Source organism: Panthera onca, chromosome B4, assembly GCF_046562875.1.
Source record: "Panthera onca isolate mPanOnc1 chromosome B4, mPanOnc1 haplotype 2, whole genome shotgun sequence".
Taxonomy (NCBI): Eukaryota; Metazoa; Chordata; class Mammalia; order Carnivora; family Felidae; genus Panthera; species Panthera onca.
Window position 1 is genome coordinate 24,252,223 of NC_138345.1, and position 19,208 is coordinate 24,271,430.

The 19,208-nt window shown below is 41.8% G+C and overlaps 2 protein-coding genes across 2 annotated transcripts in view; one reads left to right on the forward strand and one right to left on the reverse strand.

The window, feature by feature from the left end:
- Positions 1 to 1,219: 1,219 nt before the first annotated feature.
- On the reverse strand, positions 1,220 to 18,076 carry LOC144617004 (uncharacterized). The gene is made up of 4 exons (XM_081796287.1): positions 17,984 to 18,076; positions 8,202 to 8,762; positions 7,534 to 7,612; positions 1,220 to 1,694 (listed from the first exon to the last, which is right to left on the reverse strand). Exons 1-3 carry the CDS (start codon positions 18,074 to 18,076, stop codon positions 7,577 to 7,579), a joined length of 690 nt encoding a protein of 229 aa, XP_081652413.1. The 3' UTR covers positions 1,220 to 1,694; positions 7,534 to 7,576.
- The window catches only part of APBB1IP (amyloid beta precursor protein binding family B member 1 interacting protein), a 102,022-nt gene continuing 91,213 nt past the window's right edge, over positions 8,400 to 19,208 (forward strand). The window contains exon 1 of the mRNA XM_060659131.3: positions 8,400 to 8,508. The gene's annotated coding sequence lies outside the window, so the exon portion shown is untranslated. The remainder of the gene's footprint in view (positions 8,509 to 19,208) is intronic.

Sequence of the window (19,208 nt, forward strand, 5' to 3'; positions counted from 1 at the left end):
TCCAGGGCTGGGGGAGGGGAGAACAGGGGAGTTAGTGTTCATGGGTGTGGAGTTTCAGTTTTAAAAGATGAAAAGAGCGGGGCCCCTGGGTGGCTCAGTTGGTTGGGCCAATGACTTCGGCTCAGGTCATGATCTTGCAGTTTGTGAGTTCGAGCCCCCATCGTGCTCTGTGCTAACAGCTCGGAGCCTGGAGCCTACTTCGGATTCTATGTCTCCCCCTCTCTCTACCCCTACCCTGCTCACGCTCTGTGTCTCTCTGTCTCTCAATAATAAATAAATGTTAAAAAAAAAAAAAAGATGAAAAGAGCTATGGAGTGGATGGTGGTGGTGGCTGAACAACATTATTCATGTATTTAACATCACTGAACTGTACATTTGAAAATGGTTAAGATGATAAATTTATGTCTTGTTTATTTTATCACAATAAAAAAAATTTTTTTTAAGAAAAAATAAAGTAGAGACTTCCTGGTCTACCTCTACTTCTTAGTATCACCCCTCAAGCAGCCCGGCTATACTTCCTGTCTGAGTTCAATGAGCTACCAGAGCTTCTCTCCAAGAGCTTATTTTGGCTTCAGCCAGTTTGAATAGATTTCGTTCCTTGCAAATCAAACAACCTCCATTTCTTTTATACTTTTACTCAGTGATATTGGGTAGCAAGGATCACTGCTTTACAGACACATACACTGGGAAGATACAGTGTATGCATATATATCTCAGTATTTCAAAGATGTTAATGCTTATTAAGTAACCTACCACTGGGCTCCCATGGGCATAGCCTCTGTGCACTGTCAATGCAAAGAAACCATCAGCCAAGTTTCTTTTTACATCAAGTCCACATGTCTTAAAACTCCTTTCCTCTCTTTCTTCTCACTCTCTACCTCTCTCATACCCAGCAATGTCCCCAAAATATCTTTCTCATTGTTTTGCTCTCAGCTACCCACCAAAAATCCTCTCCCAAGCCTTCTTGGGCTCTCTCTTTTCTTCCCTACCCTTCTGCTGCTATTCTTCCATCCAGCCTTTCTGGTGCTCCTCCCACTATCACCAGGGTGTGGAAGGAAAGGAATATCTGAGAACAGTGGCCAAAGGACAAGTAGAGGGTCAGAGGTCAGGCAGAGGGAACATTTTGTTAACAGGCAAGAGAAAATACATATGCTATATACAAAACATATAATTAATAATAGTATACTGGTTAAAATAGAAACCACAAACAGTTATTGTTTTTATCAGTTTATATTTTAAAAGTCAAAGCACAAAGCTTTACTACGACACAAATAGGAGACACAAAGGTCCCCAAGAAGCCTTGAGCACAAACCAGGACTTAGAGGCTTGATACAGCTATTTATCATGATCTCTCAGGAATCTGTGGGTTGATGCATCTGGGTGGTTCTCCATGCTCTCTGGTGTACCTGCATTTGGATAAGAACTGGGGCTGGGATCTTCTGAAGGTTTGATGGGGCTGGGTGTCCAAGATGGCATCTTCACCTCATGGCTGATGCCTCAGTGCTCCTTCATGTGGTCTCTCTCTCTGATGGAGTAGCCTCCTTCATGAGTGTTCAGGGCTAAAGGAGGCAGGAAGAGATGCTGCCGGCCAATAAGTGCTAAGTCCACCATCACTTCTGCTGTCTTCTGTTGGCCAAAGCAGTCACAGAGTCCACCCACATTCAAGGGGGAGGGAGAGAAAGGGACTCCACTTCCTGATGGGTAAGAGAGATACGGTCATGGCCTTCTTTGGAAAACACAGTCCATTGCAGATGGCATTAAAGTTGTGTATTTAAATCAGAGGCAAATATTCCCTACAATTAAGGGCAATCCAAATAAAATGAACTGGCAAAACTTTATGAAGTGCTAAACCAAAAGAAAAAAAATACCTTCCCACTCCCCACCCCCAAAGTAGCAGAAATCTTAATTCAGCTCAACACAGGTCCCTTGTCAGAAGGTAAATGCTCTTTGGCCAGGAGGAAACATGCCGAAAGAGTAAGGTAGTAAGACACAGTTAAAATCCAACTCAGCTTAAACTTTAACTGTGTTCCTCCACAGTGCCAGAGCCCACGTTGTCTAGCCACTACCCACGGTCCTCAGAGATACTCCAGGAAGACTGCTCCACTGGTCCCTCCACAAAGAAGAAGTCACCAGGGGACTTTCTCCCACACCACCGTCTCATGACATTGTGTTCTTCCCTGCCTGTGATTCACTCAGCCCTTGTCTCTCCCATATCCCAAACTCTCTCACTGCCACTCCTGTATCATGAGGCTATTCCTGGTGCACTCCTCTGTCCTGGAACTTTAACTCTGCCTGGAGGACACCATGTCCATTGCAGCTTTCTCAAGGAAAAATCGTTTATTCTTCACACTCCATGTACCTTAAGCTCAGAAGGTGACTTTGCTGTTGCCCATTGTCCCCATTGCCGTGGGCAGACCTTTAGTGGCTCCTCCTTTTATTCAAAACAAAAGAAAGCAAAAAGCAAACTAACTTCTTTTGAGACGTGTCGTTTGGGGAAACTACTCTGTCCACCTCTTCAGATCTGTCATCTCCACAAATCCCAGTCAGCCCTGCTCTGACACCTGACTCCCAGTCTTCCTTTAAAATGACTTTAAATCATAGCATCATTCTGTTTGTTTGGAAGAGTCATGAATCATACCTGTTTCTTGCTTTCTCACCCAGTTAACATTCTGGTACTCTCAGAAGTGGCTCAGTCTCAGCAGTAAGTTATGGGCCACCCTAATCCTGGATGACTTAAACGGTTACCTGGGAAGATATACATAATCCTTTGGTCTCTCTCTCATTTCATTGGTCACATCAGCCACCCTGGCCCATGGTCACTTTCTGGACATTGTCAGCACCCATAATAATGTCGATATCTCCAGAAGGAAAATTCAATCCGCCTACCTTCTGACCACAATAACCTTTCCTTCCAGCTGGCCTGTTCAGCTAGCTACTCCCATGGCAGCTAAACTTTCTCCAAACCTAGGGAACCTAGCTTTGCAGGAGAGTCACACGACTGACCAGATTGCTTCCACCATCATCGCCGATTTCAAATAGATTCTCGGGCTGCCTGGAAATCTCATTAAATTTTTCTAGTCACATTTTCTGCAATGACCTTGTCACACTTTCTCCAGTTCCCCAAATCTATGATAGTCTATGATAGTCCCTACTATCACACTCCCAGCAGAAGGCTCTACTTTTCTTCTTACCATATAAAAGACAATAGAGGCTTTAAATGAGAACTTCCTTATCTCACAGCTATCAAAAATAAGAAATTCCTTGTCTACTCTAAACCCACCTTTCTTCCTCTGGTAAAATACAGAAAATCTTATTTCTCTTTATTTAAAGACCCAAGAATATACAATGAGGAAAAGGTAGTTTCTTCAGGAAATGGTGGTGGGGAAACTAGATAGCCCCATACCATACACAAAAATAAACTCAAAATAGATTAAAGACATAAACGTGAAGCCTGAAACCATAAAATTCCTAGAAGACACATGGAGTAAACTCTTGGATATTGGCCATAGCAATACTTTTCTGGATCTGTTTCCTCAGGCAAGGGAAACAAAAGCAAAAATAAACTATTGGAACTATACCAAACTAAAAGCTTTTGCACAGTGAAGGAAACCATCAACAAAACCAAAAGGCACGCTACTGAATGGAAGAATATATTTACAAATGATATATATGATAAAGGATTAATATCCAAAATATATAAGAACTCATACAACTCAACACCAACAAAACAAATAATGCAGTTAAAAAATTGGCAGAGGACCTGAATCACAGATGGCCAACAGACACATGAAAAGATGTTCAACATCACTAATCATCAGGAAAATGCAAATCAAAACTACAATAACATATCCCCTCACACCTGTCAGAATGGCTAGCATCAAAAAGAGGAGGTATAACAAGTTTGGTGAGGATGTGGAGAAGAGGTACCCTTGTGAACTGTTGGTGGAAAGGTAAACTGGTGCAACCACTCTGGAAAACAGTATGATGGTTCATCAAAAAATTAAAAAAAGAAATACCATATGATCTAGTAATTCTACTTCTGGGTATTTACCAGCTGAAAAAGTAAACACTAATTTGAAAAGATATATGCACCCCTATGTTTATTGCAGCATGATTTACAATAACCAAGATACGGAAACAACCTAAGTGTCCATCAATAGATAAATGAATAAAGAAGATACAGTGTATATATATAATAGAATGAAGTCTTGCCATTTGTAACAACACAGATGGACATAGATGGTATTATGCTAAGTAAAATAAGTCCAATAAAGACAATTATCATATGGTTTCCCTTATATGTGGAATCTAAAAAACAGAACAAATGAACAAACAAAAAACAGAAACAGACTCACAAATTCAGAGAACAAACTGGTGGTTGCCAGAGATGAGGAGGTTGGGGGGTCAGGCAAAATCAGTGAGGGGAATTAAGAGGTACAAACTTTCAGTTATAAATTAAATAAGTCACAGGGATGAAAAGTACAGCATGGAGAATATAGTCAATAATATAGCAATAATTTCATATGGTAATAAGGGCAACTACACTTACCATGGTGAGCATTCATAATGTATATAATTGTCAAATCACTATGTTGTACACTTGAAACTAATATAATATTATAAACTATATTTCAATTACAAAGAAAAAAAGAACTTGAAAACTTTTCACCATCCATCATTTCTACTCTCTCTTTAATATTTAATCCTTCAATCTCATCTGGTTTCTTCCTACTTGAAAACCATTTAAAAAAATAAAATAAAATCTTCCTCAATTTCACATGCCTGACTCTCTACCTCCCTATCCTTCTCCTCTTTACAGGCAAACTACTCAGAAGGGTTATTTTGCTCACCTATTCACTCCTTAGCCCACCTGGCCTCCAGCCCCAACATGCTATTAAAAATAGGTCTCTGTGGGGTGCCTGGGTGGCTCAATTGGTTGAGCGCCTGACTCCTGATTTCAGCTCAGGTCGTGATCTCACAGTTTGTGCGATCAGGCCCTGCCTGGGGCTCTGCAGTGGCAGTATGGAGCCTGCTTGGGATTCTCTCCCTCTCTCTCTGCCCCTCCCCAGCTCTCTCTCTCTCTCTCAAAATAAATAAACATTTAAAATAATACATCTCTGTGATCGTTAATATAGCTCAAGTTAATGGGCACGTGTTGATCTTCATCTTATATTACTCTTAACAGCCCGAGACATGGCTGCACACTCCCACTGTTGTGAATTCCTCAACACTACCTTCTCCTGGTTTGCCTCCCACCCCATCAGAGCTCTCCCTCTGTCTCCTTTTCAGGCTCAACTTCCTCTACTTTGATGATGACATTCCTTAAAGCTTAGCATAAGGTCTTTTTCTCATCTTACTCCTAAGCCATCTATCTCATCAATGGCCACCTGTGGGTAGATTAGCCAACCTGTGTATCTCTAACTGTAAACCACACTCTGAGCATCAGCCCCTTACACATCTCTCTACATGAGGTCTCCACTCACACGTCTCAAAAGTTTATCATACTCAACTTGTTCAAAATAAAACTCACTATCTTCCCCTCCCCCAGTCTCCCCCTGCACCCAGCAGAGTTCCTCATCTCATTGAACGGCAATGACATCCATCATTATCCAAGTCTGCATCTTAGTGGTCATCCTTGGCTCCTCCCTCTTCCTCACTCTGTTCAAATCCAGTCATCACTGCCTCCTATCAACTACCTTATAAATATCTCTCAGGTCCATCCATTTCTTTCCATTTCCACTGTCACCAATCTAGTCCAAACCACTGTAAATCTCTCAGCCAGCCTCGCTCAGAAATCTTCCTGCACCCATTCTTCTCTTCATCTGGTCAATTCCCCAAACTACAGCCAAAGTGATTTTCCTAAAACATAAATCCTGCCAGCTTAAAGTATTCTTAACACAATCTCATTGCTCTTAAGATGAGAAAACAACCTTCAACATGGTCCACGTGGTCCACATGGTCCTACATGGTCTCTCCCTACTGACCTTTCTTCGTCTAGCCCTGCCTCACACCAGAGCTCTCAGGACTCCAGTCACACTGGCTTACACTCAATTCCTAATGCCTTCTGCCACTCTCCCACTCCCGTGGCAGCCCATCAGCAAACATTGGTGATTCTGCTCTAAAATCATATCTTGAATCCAAACTCTTCCCATCATCCCCATCTTCAGGATACTAACCAAAACCACCATCATCTTTCACCTGGACTACTGCCACAGCCCACTGAATGATCTCTCACTGCCCTTTGTCTTGCTCCATTCGATCCATTTCCAATCACCAACCAGCATGATGACGTACAGCAAAAGTCCAGTCATGTACTTACTTCCTAAAATCTTTCCAATGGCTCCCCACTGCAATCAGAATAAAACTCAAAGTCCTCATGGCTGACCCCAAGCCACTGCCTAATGTGGTCCCTGCTTACCTCTCTGTCCCCATCTGTTACCAATGCCCTGCTTTTTTTGCTGTATGCTAGACACACGGGCCCTCTTTCTAACCTTCTATGTTCCCATCTTAAGACCTTTCCTTGCTCTTTCTTCTCCTGGAATGTTCTTCCAAGCCTCTGACTGGCTGCTCCTTTTCATGACTTTGCAAAGAGGTATTGCCTGCTCTCTTCCTCTCCTGTGAAAGTCACTCCATTGCTTCACCTGACTTTCCAATATAGTACTATGTTCAGAACCTTCCAATGGCTGCTTCCTGTCTCAGAGTAAAGTCCCGACCATAGCCAGAAAGACCACACATTATCTGGCCACAATTTCCTCTTTGATCTCATATACCACCTGCTTCCCTGTCACTGTGCTCCATCCATACTAGCTTCCTTGCTGTTTTCCCAATGTCTCAAGTGCCTTCCTAACCCAGAGCCTTTGAACATTCTCATCCCAAAATCGACATGAATTAATCTCTCGTGTCTTTTAGGTCTGGCTCAACTAACACTTATCAAAAAAGCTCTTCCTTGAGGATCCTAGTTAATATAAGGCTCCATCCCTACTACCATCACTCTCACCTTTTAACTCCCTTCAAAATACTTACGTTACGTAATATGGTAAATATTAACTTGCTTTCTCAGGAAGAATTTTCTTCACAGCTATTTTTATTGTTCTTAGATGAGTTAATAGTTTTCCATTAAATAAATGACTGAACTATCTTAATCTACCTAATTGATTTGTGTGTCTAATATATCTGTATGTCTTTAGGTCTTCTCCACCACCTTCCTTCCCCACACGGCGGCGGGGAGGCCCTTTAAGACACGGCCCTATAGGGAAGACGCGGTAAATTCAATCCCACTTACAAACTCTCTAACTTCTGTATTTTCGGATCTCCCCACTTTCTCCCAGGAGGCTCCACTCCCAAAGAATCTCGGACTACGTCCAGTCAGTCCTTTGCTATTACAAATCATGCGGCCAAGAATGGGCGTGGGTATATGCAATCCTTCTTTTCATCACTGTGATACATTCTTAGAAGTGGGATTTCTGGATCAAAGGGTAACTGCCTACGCAAGTTAAATAGCTGTTGCCAAATTCGCCGCCACCGGGTTCGTACCGTTTTGGAGTTCCACCGGCAACGTGTCAGAGCGCCTGTTTCTTCACAGTTTTGCCTGCGCCAACTCAGTGTCCTTAAGCTTTGGGGGGAGGGGAGGGTTGCCATCCGACAGTTGAGACACGGGCTGCGCTGAGCGCGCCCTTCCACGTCCGACCTCCAACCCCGCAACCCCACCCAGGACTCCCGCGGGGACCTGCGTCCTTGCGGACCCGTACGGGGGAGGGGCGGGCAGGCGCGCACCCGGGGGGCGGGGAGGGGCGGGCAGGCGCTCACGCGGGGGGCGGGGAGGGGCCGGCAGGCGCGCACGCGCGGGGCCCCCCGCGCTCCGCACACACGCGCCGCGTCCCCAGCGGGTGGGCTGCGCGCGGCGGGCAGATCCGGCCTTGCTCAACAGGATCGAAAGAGGAAGCGCAGAAAGGGCTGAAGTAAACACTCAGGAAGACCGTTGCAAAATAGATGAGGTTCTCGGGTTTTTTGGAGCCATCATCTGGCCCCACATCCCTTAGTCACTAATACAGCGAGCGACCGAGAAGGCTCAATTCGCTAGGGAACGCTCCGGAGGGAAGGGGACGCGCGTAGGGGCGGGATGAGGGAGGAAGGCCCAAGTTTTCTCAGAATTAAAAAAAACTACAACTTTCGAGGGTGTGGTGTAGCAGTGAGGCACAGACCTGATTAGTTGGAAAAAGCAGTCCCCGAGTTTCAAGAGTCTGCATCCACCCGTGCTCCTCCCTGTGTGTCTCGAACCGAGCGCCCTCGTGGCACCTCGATGCAAAGCGGCGCGGCGGGCGCCTCACGTCTGCGCGCTGCGTGGGAAGGGCAGGGCTGACACCACTTCCTCCCCGAGGCGGCGGACCTGAGCCCGGGTGGAGCCCAGTGCGCCGCGTCGCCTGCCCCGCCGCTGCCCCGCCGCAGGCCCGCGCCCCGCGCGCGCGGAGTCCCAGCCGAGCTCCGCCGAGTCCCCACGCAGCCGTCGAGGTAAGCGGCGCCGGCCCCGTCCGAGCGCCCTGAGAGCTGCAGCCGTCCGGGACCCTCGGGGCTGCCGCGGGACCCTGTGTGTCCAGCGCGTCTGCTCCCGGGCCCGACCCAGCTCCCCGCCTTGGCCGGGAGAACGCGCTCCCCCCGCTTGGCCCTCCAGGGGAGCGCGTCCCCCGGGTCCCCTCCGCCGACTTCAGTACTTGACCCAGCCACGCTGGGGGTTGGGGCGCGCGGGCTCGTCTTCCCCGCGTTCGCTTTCATCACAATTTGACTGATTTCCTGCCCAGAAAGTTGCTTCAGAGATAGTCGGGGAACCCGTATGAACCCTCACCTGTTCAGCTGTCCAGAGCCCCAACTTGACCCCTCTGGAGGAATTCCTGGGGGCATGTTAGGGCACCTTAGATTAAATGCAAGTCGTGCAAGAATGAGAGTGACGATCGAAGTCTGATGTATTTTAGTGTTATAGTACTTTAAAACTTTTGGACAATTCTTTCGTCATTTTAAAAACATCTTTACCAGTGATTGTCCTTTTCATTTTACAATAAGGTAGAGGAAAGATTTGGACAGCAGGTGTAAGTTCCATAATTTGGTTTGGGGGGAATGCCCAGAGTGACGTTTTATAGCATGAAGGAAACTAACTGGGATGCCCTTACATCCAGGGGACCTTAGCCCAGGAGTCCCCCAGGAGACTTTGTCCCTTGCACCTCTTACTGTCTTTTCGGGAAGGTATTTCTTTTTCATACCATTGTGGAAAGGTAAATGTGTAGTTTCCTAGTGCCACTCAGAGTAAAGCTGTTGAAGAAGAACTTTAAATGTGGACATTAGAAAAAAAAGCAGTATCAGAGGAAAGTAACATAGAGAAAAGGTGAATGACTTGATTACCCCCAAGGATATTATTTCTGGTGGCAAAATGTGGTTTAAATAAAGGCAAGGGTACTTACTACCTACTACTAATTTTAAATTCTGGGCCTCTGAACAGAAATTTCAGAAAGAGAGCTTTTGTCCCTTGGAATGAACCTCCAATGCCAATTTTCCCTCAGGCCTCACTGCAGTAGTCTTACAGTTAAGATTGGCTAGCAAAATTAACAAAAAAACTACTGAGAAATCTTCTATAATGTCTTCCGGGTGGTATTTCCTGTCTGTTCAACGTGTTGTGAAAGGTCTAAGAAATTTAATGTCATCTTCAGGCTGTTAACACATAATCATTTCACACCGATACTAATGCTTGTGGGTTTTTTCTGGGTATTTGGGAGATTTGGATTCAAGCTCCAAATCCGCCTTTAACTAGACAAGGTTGGCCTTGATTAAGTTGCCTTAACCTCCCTGGACCTGAGAGGGAAGCGAATTTGTTTGACTAGAGTATGTCTGTCATTATAATAGCAATTGGGGAACAGCTATAAATTCTTTGAATTTGTCCTGCCTAGAATACTAGCAAAGTTAGAATTGCTGATCACACAGAAAAGAATGGAGAAAATCATACTGATAACATATTTTGTTAAAGTCTGAAATATCAACAGTTTTGAGACCCTTTGTTTCTATAGAAGGTCCTCCAAAAATAGTCCATTTTTGTTCTATATGTAAAATGGCAGGTTTCCATTCTGTTGAAAAAACTGAGGTAGAGAATTGATGTGCTCAAGCTTGGACAGGTCAGTATTAGATTCCAAAATTCTTCAATTATTATTACTCAAGAGATATAACTTTGTGATATGGATTACTTAAAGATTTAGTTACTTTAAATCTTAAACACAGTACTTACAAGGTTATATATATAGTGTCCATTAATTTTTTCTTATTTTTATATCCTAGGAATGTATAACAATCATCCACTTTTTTTACCTTTATTCACTCATAGTAAAAAAGTTTTAGATATTTTCATATTATTATTAGAATGAGCTATTTATAAAATTTATTGCCATAAATGTCTGTTTGATATGCCACTCTGAATTTCTTTAAACCATCCTACTTTCAAAAGCATTATTATTTTCGTTTACTTCTAATCCTCTTCCATCTTATTTTAATTATTTTTATGTCCAAAACCTTTCAGTGAGTCCATAAATCTTCTATAAATTAAGTTGGCATTTCATAGTTTATCACACCAAAATATTTTCAATGCTAAAGACCTCATAGTTTATTTTATAGGCAATAGAATGATCTTAGTAATTCTCACCTGGAAATAGAATAATTCTTATTAACATAATTAATTTTTTAGGATGTAAATGTGTCTAAGTATTTTTTTAAACTTTATTTTATTTTGGGGGGAGAACACAAGTTGGGAAGAAGCAGAGAGAAGGGGACTGAAGCAGGCTGTGTGCTGACAAGCTGACATCAGCGAGTCCCGTATGGAATTCAAACTCCCCAACCATGAGAATATGACCTGAGCTGAAGTCAGACAATCAACCAACTGAGCCACCCAGGCACCCTTAAATATGTCCATATTTTATGTCAGTTCTGTCATCCTCTGTGGCAAGTAGCTTAAAGTTTAAGCAATTATTACAAATTGAAGTACATCATAAATGCCAGGATTCGAGGTGTTAGATTGAGGGTATAGCTCACACTGGTTGTATAGTCATGTTTTTCTGTATTACAGTTATGAGAAACATGATTTGTAGGGGAAACTGCTCTCTGTTTGGAAAAGTTAACAGATTTCTCTTGAGAAGAGAGAACAGCAGCACTAAGGAATGGCATTGAATAAGCCATAATCAATTTAAGGGGCTAAGGTTATACATGCACAGTAACAAGGCAGGGCCTGTGGACAGCTTCTAGGGACTAGAGAATGTGACCTGCCACCACAGCATCCCCATTGTCTAGCCAAATTCCTGGCACCATAGTTAGGACTCAAAAAGCATTTGCTAAATGTGCAGATATAGCAGTTCCACTTGTGGGTTATGCCATCAGAATGTCACAAGCCCCTGACCCAGGGAGCTCTGTTGGTACCAACCCTGAGGCATGAGCAGGCAGAGATACAGCACCATTCCAAGGGACCACACCTTCTCAGCACATGCTCTGAAGCTGGAATTCGTGATGCAGTTTCCAAACATTTTCTAAAGATTGGTTAAGAAGCTTACGCAGAGGATAAGAAGCAGAGCTGACCTTTGAACTGAGCTAGTCTCATACGGCACCCCCTAGGAGCTGTACCAGGGACAGGCCTCAAAAGGTGAAAAAACATGGGCCCTTTGCTCAGTGCTCTTCTAGTCTAGAAAGGGGGGACATGAATGGGTACAGTTCTACACATGACCAGAGTCAGGTGCTGTGGAAGCACATATGAGATCCCTGTACCACAGTGGGTACAGGGAGGATGAAATTAAGATAACCAAGGAACTTGCCTTGCAACAGTGGGAAGACAGGATATTATAATCCGTTGTGAAGTTATTATATTTATATATGTTTTTTGAAAAATTAATTCTGCTTTGGCAGCCATCACGTGTTTTCATTTTTATATTTATGCTCATCCCTCTTGATACCTCACCAGGTTGATTAAATCAATGAAGCAGTGAGTATATATTTTTTAAAGTTTCTACTGGAGATCTTTCTGATTTGGTTTCACATCACAGACTCATTAGTGAGACGGTTGTGGGCAGGGAGAGGGTTTAAATGCTAAGTCACATGGCAATTACGTTTCCACAAACCGGCTAGAAGATTTACGTCCAGGGAGCTATATCCTATCAAACTGGAAGAAAAATAAAGAGCGGTGGTAGAACAAGTAAGCTAGACTAGGTTTATTTTGTCCTTTTTTATTATGAAATGTTTCATGCATACAAAAGATGGTGTATAATGCATATGTTAATTATAACAAATAATAAAGCCAACATCTGGATACCTATCATCCAGTTGAAGAAGTAAAATATTACCAATCCATCTTCTGACGTCCTCTCAATAGCATTCCCCTTTTTTCTCAGTAGAATATTCTGTATATCAGTATTCTGAATGTGCTGATTTTTTTAAAAAAGCATTTAGAAAGCATGTACATGTATTTGCAAAGATGTCAAACTGGGAATTAGAGTACACTGGCCCTTGGGAGACTGGGATTAGAATCTCCGACTGTAAGCACAGTTATAAATAGAGTCTCCTGTTAAGTGAAGACATCTTATTTTAAATAGCGTAATGGGGCACTTGGGTGGCTCAGTGGGTGAAGTGTCTGACTTTTGGTTTTAGCTCAGTTTATGATCTCACGGTTCCTAAGTCTGAGCCCTGCATCGGACTCTTTGCTGACAGTGTGAAGCCTGCTTGGGATTCTCTGTATCCCTCTCTCTCTTCCCCTCTCCTGCTCATGATCTCTGTCTCCCTCAAAATAAATGAACATTAAAAAAAATTAAAAATAAAAAGCAAAGCAGGTTATAAATGATTAAGAGTAAGTACCACAGAAATAGGGGTATCTTAGTTATTACTGAAGTGACCAAGATTCATCAGGGGATAAGTTTTAAGGGTAATAAATATATTAGGAAGTGTTCAGTTTTTCATATTACTTAGATTTCTACTGAAAATACAATTCAGTCATTTAAAAAACATTTGCCAAGCGCTATTCTAGATGTTTGAATGTGTTTCTGAGTAGGTGAGGCAAAGATCTCTCCATTGCGGAGTTTGTATTCTAACGGGGAGATACAGACAATAATCAGTAAATGTAACAAATAAGTAAGTAATATAGATTTAATAAGTGAAAAGTGCCATAAAAAAGTCAAAGTTGAGCAAAGTAAAGTTGTAGTATTTAATAAGGTGGTCAGGCTTGGTCTCACTGTGTAGATACAGCTTGAGCAAAGTTTTGAAGGAGTTAGCTAACAGGCTATCTGAGGGCACTGTGTTCCCAGCAGAGGGAACAGCCAGTGCCAAGGCTGTAAGACAGAGTTCTTCCTGGTATATTCAAGAAACGGGGAATCTCACATGGCTAGAAGGTGGGTGAGCAGGACGAGAATAACAGGAGATGTGGCTGGAGAGGAGCATGAAGAGGTGGCAGATCATGTAAGGTCTTGTCGGCCATTGTAAGAAGTTTGGCTTTTACTGCGAGTGAAATTGAGGGACTGTTGTGGGATTCTGAGGACAGGAGTAGCATGATCTGACTTATATTTAAAAGGCTCACTCTGACTGCTTGAGGATGAAAGCCAGGAGCCCATTAGGAAGCTTTGGGAATCACCATGTTTTTTGAGGGTGAGGTCAGGATTTTTTGACAGCATGGATATGGGGTTAGAGAAAGAAGAGTCAGCAATGATTCCAAAGTCTTGACCTAAACAGGTGGAAGATAGAATTGCCATCAATTGGCATGGGAGGTTGGAGAGGAGATGGTCAGAAGTTCAGTTTTGGATATAAACATAAAGTATCAATTGGTAATAACCATGTGCTTATTACATATAAGGCTGAAGCCATTCAGGCTGAGTAGCTATTTGGGAAGATATTGTTGTTATTCTCAGTATACAGAATTAGAAATGATGGTTTGAGAGTTAAAGAAATGGAACATAGGGGCACCTGGGTGGCTCAGTCGGTTAAGCATCCAACTTTTTATTTCAGTTCAGATCACGATCTCATGGTTTGTGGGTTCAAGCCTGGCATCGGGTTCTTCACTGATGGTGCAGAGCCTTCTTGGGTTTCTGTCTCCCTCTCTCTCTGCCCCTCTCCTGCTTGCTATCTCTCTCTCAAAATAAATAAGTAGACATTAAAAGAATTAAAAAAAAAAAAGAAATGGGACATGAAACCAGATCTTTTAGAAAAAGAAAAAAGTTTTAACCATTCTTTCAAAACTTGCTGAAAGGAGAAAAAGAAAAAAACTTGCTGAAAAGGTTGACTAGTAATCTTTATTATACAGATAAAATAAGAATATAGTCAACTAATCAGTAATATTCCACTTCCATGAAATGCTAGACAATGAAAATTATCTTTAATGACTGTAAAAGCAAAAAATAGATACTAAAGACACATTCATAAAGTCATTACTAGTAACCTGGGCATTAGGCAATACAAGGTTTCTATGATTGTGTTTAGCAGCAAATTCTGAGGGAGGAAGGACAAAGGCCTTTTCCACAAAGGAGACTTTTATCTAAACCAGAGATTAAGATATTTGTATTTTCAAAACCCAAGACCAGATTTGGAAGAGAGGGGAGCTTTCTCTTGGCACAGCTGGATTTCAGATGGATGCAAGTGTTCAACCAGGGCCAAAGGTTCACTAGTAGCTGTTGAAGAATGTTAGATGACATGGTTATAGTATTTTGAAAAGTGAAAGTACTTTCTACCTCATTAGGAAGTAGCTACTGGAATGATGATAACTGACATTTCATTTGTTCTGGTTATAAGAGCCATCAAAGCAGTGTACTTATGGAATGGTAGTATTTAGTGGAACACCAACCAAGTGGTTGATTACCATTTAATACACTATGTTTTTCACCAGGCAAAACTCCAGTCTTCAGTTAAATACATTATTAAGACTTCATCTCAAAAAATAAAAGAATCAGTTAGGGAAGGGGGGAATACCATAAAATCTTTTGCAGGAGATTTACAGTATATTAATGAAATTACTGATTAAGTAAATTTATCTAAGGCTACTCTATAGTACAATATTACAGACTCACTTAGGTCTCCTAATACCATAAAATTCACAACTGACAGGTCAATGAACTAAGTAGATTCAGGATATAGTATGGGTTTGTTTTGTTGTTTTTAAGAGAATAGCTTCCTTCTGGTTAAATTCCATAAGTGATATGGCTTACTTAGCAAACCAAGAATATTTCTTAACATGCTTACTAATTCAGTGACATTACTTTTCCCCTGTTGTAAGGAACAAACAGAAACGAAGTTGCTTGGGCCATGAATGTAGTGCTGTAAACACATGGCTCATAAGACCACTACTGAATAGAGAAGCTGAAACCCCAAGGTAGCTCACTACACTGTCAGAGCAGAGACAGCATCCCTCAAGGCTTACAGGGGCTTATGGCTCTTATGCATGTGTTTGAGTTGCGTGAAACTCTGCTCAGCATGCTATAATTATAACTTTTGTTTTCAGTTTCAACACACATCTGCTGAAGGCCAACAATGTGTCCAGTGTGGAGGGTATAAAATAGAATAAGATGTGGCCCCTAACCTCAAGAAGCTTCCAACTGAGTGGGAGAGACAGACCTGTAAATAAACACATCCCAGTGTGTGATATACAATGATAGGTACAGAAATAATACGATGAAGAGTGATTATAGGGAAGACATCATGTGGAGGTGACTGTGGGGCCCTTGGAAGGATAAAGGTATTTCCAGGCAGCCCAGGGAAAGAAGGCTACCCCAGGTACCACACATATGAAATAGTTGGGCAGTGCTGCAGCATGAAGTGCAGTGGGAAAGGAAATGGAGCAATTCTGATTTAACACTTGGTGAGTAATATTCAAATTAGGTTCATATGGTACAGTCACCATAATCTATCATCTCTGAGTCAAATGCTTAGGCACTTGTAATAACAGAACTGTAGCACTCCAGACCAACCCTGTCCAACAGAAATATAATACCAACCATGTATATAACTTTAAATTTTCAAGAAACCACATTAGAAACAGTAAAAAGAAACAAGTAACACTAATTTTAGGGATATATTTTATTTCGTATGTATCCTGAATGATCACTTAATTAATTAATATTAATTATGCTAAATTGCATTAAATTTAATTAATGTTAAAATTATTGGTGAAGTCTTCTTTCATTTTTCCATACTAGGTCAGATCAACCATGTTTCACCCTTATACCACATCTCCATTTGGACTAGCCACAATTCATGTGCTCAGTAACCACATGAACTCGTGGTGACCAAATTGGACAGTACAACTCTAGATAATGGCACAAATATTGTATCTTAACTATGTGTTGACTTCTCAGCTGCATAGAGCATCTTAGATGAATTACGAAGTAAGCTAAAGGGAAAAAGAAGGGAACAGTGTTTTCTATTAGTATGGAGTCTGTCCCTGGAACCTGATTTTAATTCACATTTAAACCTGTACTCAAATACTTTGTTAGTTCTCTAGCAACAAAAACAAACCCAAATTATCATTTCTTACCTTCCTTTTTATTCTTTCTCTTCCCCTCCCACCTTGTTTTTGGATTCTTCCTAATAGTAACAAGGACTGAGAAAGAATGGAAATAAATAAGCAGAGAGGTATGCCGTAAACCCACATCCAGCAAAATGTGAGCTGTTGCCATAGTCAACAGTGGTTGCCATCTCTCTCTCTCTCAGTCTCTCTCTCTCTCTCTCTCTCTCTCTGTCTCATTGCTTCCACCTACTATTTCATAAGCATCAACAACAACTCTCTTTGCAGTGGTTCCAAACTCTAGAAATATACCTTCTTTTGGTTGGCGGGGAGGGATAGGTAATGATAAGACTTGGAAGATAGAGTCGGTTTGATTCATGGGTATGGTTTAACAAGGCTCAGGGATATTTTTATGCCCTCTCCTATCTTCTTCAGAATGGTTAAGAATTTCTGTCATAGAAACAATATTTACAGATGTCCTTTCCAGTGGCTTGGTCTTTGGAAACTGCCTGGTCCACAAAAAAACGGTAGTCCAGCCAGTTTCTAGGTACACAGAAATGTAACAAACAAAAGTACCCATCCAGTTGCGAACATGGGATTGTGTTTGTGAATATGTGACTGACATTTGTCTCCACTGCTTGTTTTAAATGGAGAGTAAAGTAATAAAAGTAATGATGATGATGATGATGATGATAATAGCTGATATTAGTATCACTAATATCACTGTGCCTGGAACTATATACTAAGCACTTTACAGACACCATCTCATCCCCATGAAACATGGACTGTTCTTATTCATTTTACAGCTGGGGAAACTAAGCCAACAGAGAGGTTAAATAACTTGCCCAAGATTACTCAGCAGCTGAGTATATTTACTGAGTAAATGGTGTGTGTCAACACTTGATGAAAATACAGGGTTCCACATCTGAACTCATAATGTGGTGTGAAAGACAGACACACAATTATATTAGAGCTGGACATACACACAACGTAACAGAGGAATGAGCAAAGCAGCTGCCAGTTTCCACCTCTTAATAATCACAGCCCTTGTTTTCAGCAGGCAATGTGGCATGCTGATTGTTAACATGAACTTTTGAGTTAGACCCAGGCACAGTCCGGTTCACCCGTCACTAGCTGCATGAGCACACACAAATTATTTAATTCCTCTAGGCTTAAGCTTTATAACCTATAAAATTAGAATTTTGAATTAAATTTAGAAATGTGAATTAGCATGTCACCACATCAGGGGATTATTTGGGGAATTCAGTGAGACACTCTAGATGTCTGACCTGTAATGATTGTCCCATATTTATAACTCCTACTATTCTTATTTTAAAATAGGTGCTAATACATATTAATGTGAGCTAGCATATATTGAGTTCTAAGTGCCAGTCATGGTACTAAGAGAGCTGAGGCATAAATTTTGCCTCTGCAACATAGTTGAGAAGATAACAATACCTATAGAGATAAACTGTAAGGAAGCTGATAAACTTTCGAATAACGGATCCTAACACTGCTGCTACAGGCTTTGAGATGAGGGTAGATCACCAGGATCCAGCAGTGAGCCTTGAACTGGCCTTGCATAACGAATAAGACTAACAGAAGTGGGGAAAAATAGGAGAAACAGCACAGAGGCAACATAAAGGGTGTGTATAGAGGAAGAGAAACAAACTACTTTCACTGTAAGCAAAGGTTTAATGAGAGAAAGATGTCGATGACTTTGGAGTGGTGCGTGGGGTGGATTGTGGATGAGCTCACCCTAGAAGATGTTTTCTCTGAACAGGCTTTTCTGGCCAGCTGGGAAGATGCCAGGCTGGCCTGCACACACAGAACAGTAAAGCCGTGGATCAGTCACCTAGCCTCTGCTTCCCGACTAGAAGCACTGGCCTCCCTGCCACCTACTCCTTCACCTTCTGCTTGTCTTTCTCTGATTGACATGGACTTTCCTGGTTTGGTATTTGTACCCCTTGGAACAAGGGTGCTTGTTGATATGGGGAACTGCTAATGTTCCTCAGGCTATAGTACAAACCCCGATCACTCCTGGAAAAGGTGTTTAAGGGGGCAGTTGCCCCTGGTGCATATTGACAAAGGAGGGCCTTGAATGGCCCTCCACAATTTGGTACAAAAAGACAAGAGAATAATTTCATTTTTGACAGGCTGTCTCTGCTGCAGACAGATCCATATTCAAAATTTGTGTTACTCAGGAACCTGCTGAACCAAATGGTGTAGGGAGTTGAGACTCTTACCAAGAGGCAAAGAAATGATAGAAATGCCAAGAAAAACAATATATTGCTTAGCTGATTGAAATATAAAGGAGCCATGAATTAAGAACTGTGAATGTATCATCATAAAAAAAAAGCATTTGAGGATTTTCAGTTTAACTTAGTAAAGTTACATGGTAACTGTTATGTGAAACACATATAAAACACATCCACTTATAGAAGTTGAATTTCACTCCATATCTGCTGATTCCATTGTTTGGGGTTCTTGGGGTTTGGGGGTTTTTTGTTTTGTTTTGCTGCTCGGTGTATTTTAAATTGAGGATTAATTTCTTTGCCAGATTAATCATCAATCTTTCTATGGGTGGATTCAATCTAAGGCAGTGTTGCTAGAGTCTGGTTCTTTGTGGGAGCAAACATGAGTTTACCCTAAATCCATTTGGATTGGTCCTAGATTATAGCAGTATGGTGCTTGCTGTTACAGTTTCTTTTTATTT

Excerpts from the sequence above, each read along its gene's own strand:
- LOC144617004 (XM_081796287.1), bottom strand. The coding sequence starts at position 18,076 with ATGCAAGGCCAGTTCAAGGCTCACTGCTGGATCCTGGTGATCTACCCT. Across the intron at positions 8,763-17,983 it reads TTAGGATCCGTTATTCGAAA|CGAACGCGGGGAAGACGAGC; the intron begins GTTTATCAGCTT and ends TTGTGATGAAAG. Across the intron at positions 7,613-8,201 it reads TGCTTTTTCCAACTAATCAG|CTTAAGGACACTGAGTTGGC; the intron begins GTCTGTGCCTCA and ends CTCCCCCCAAAG.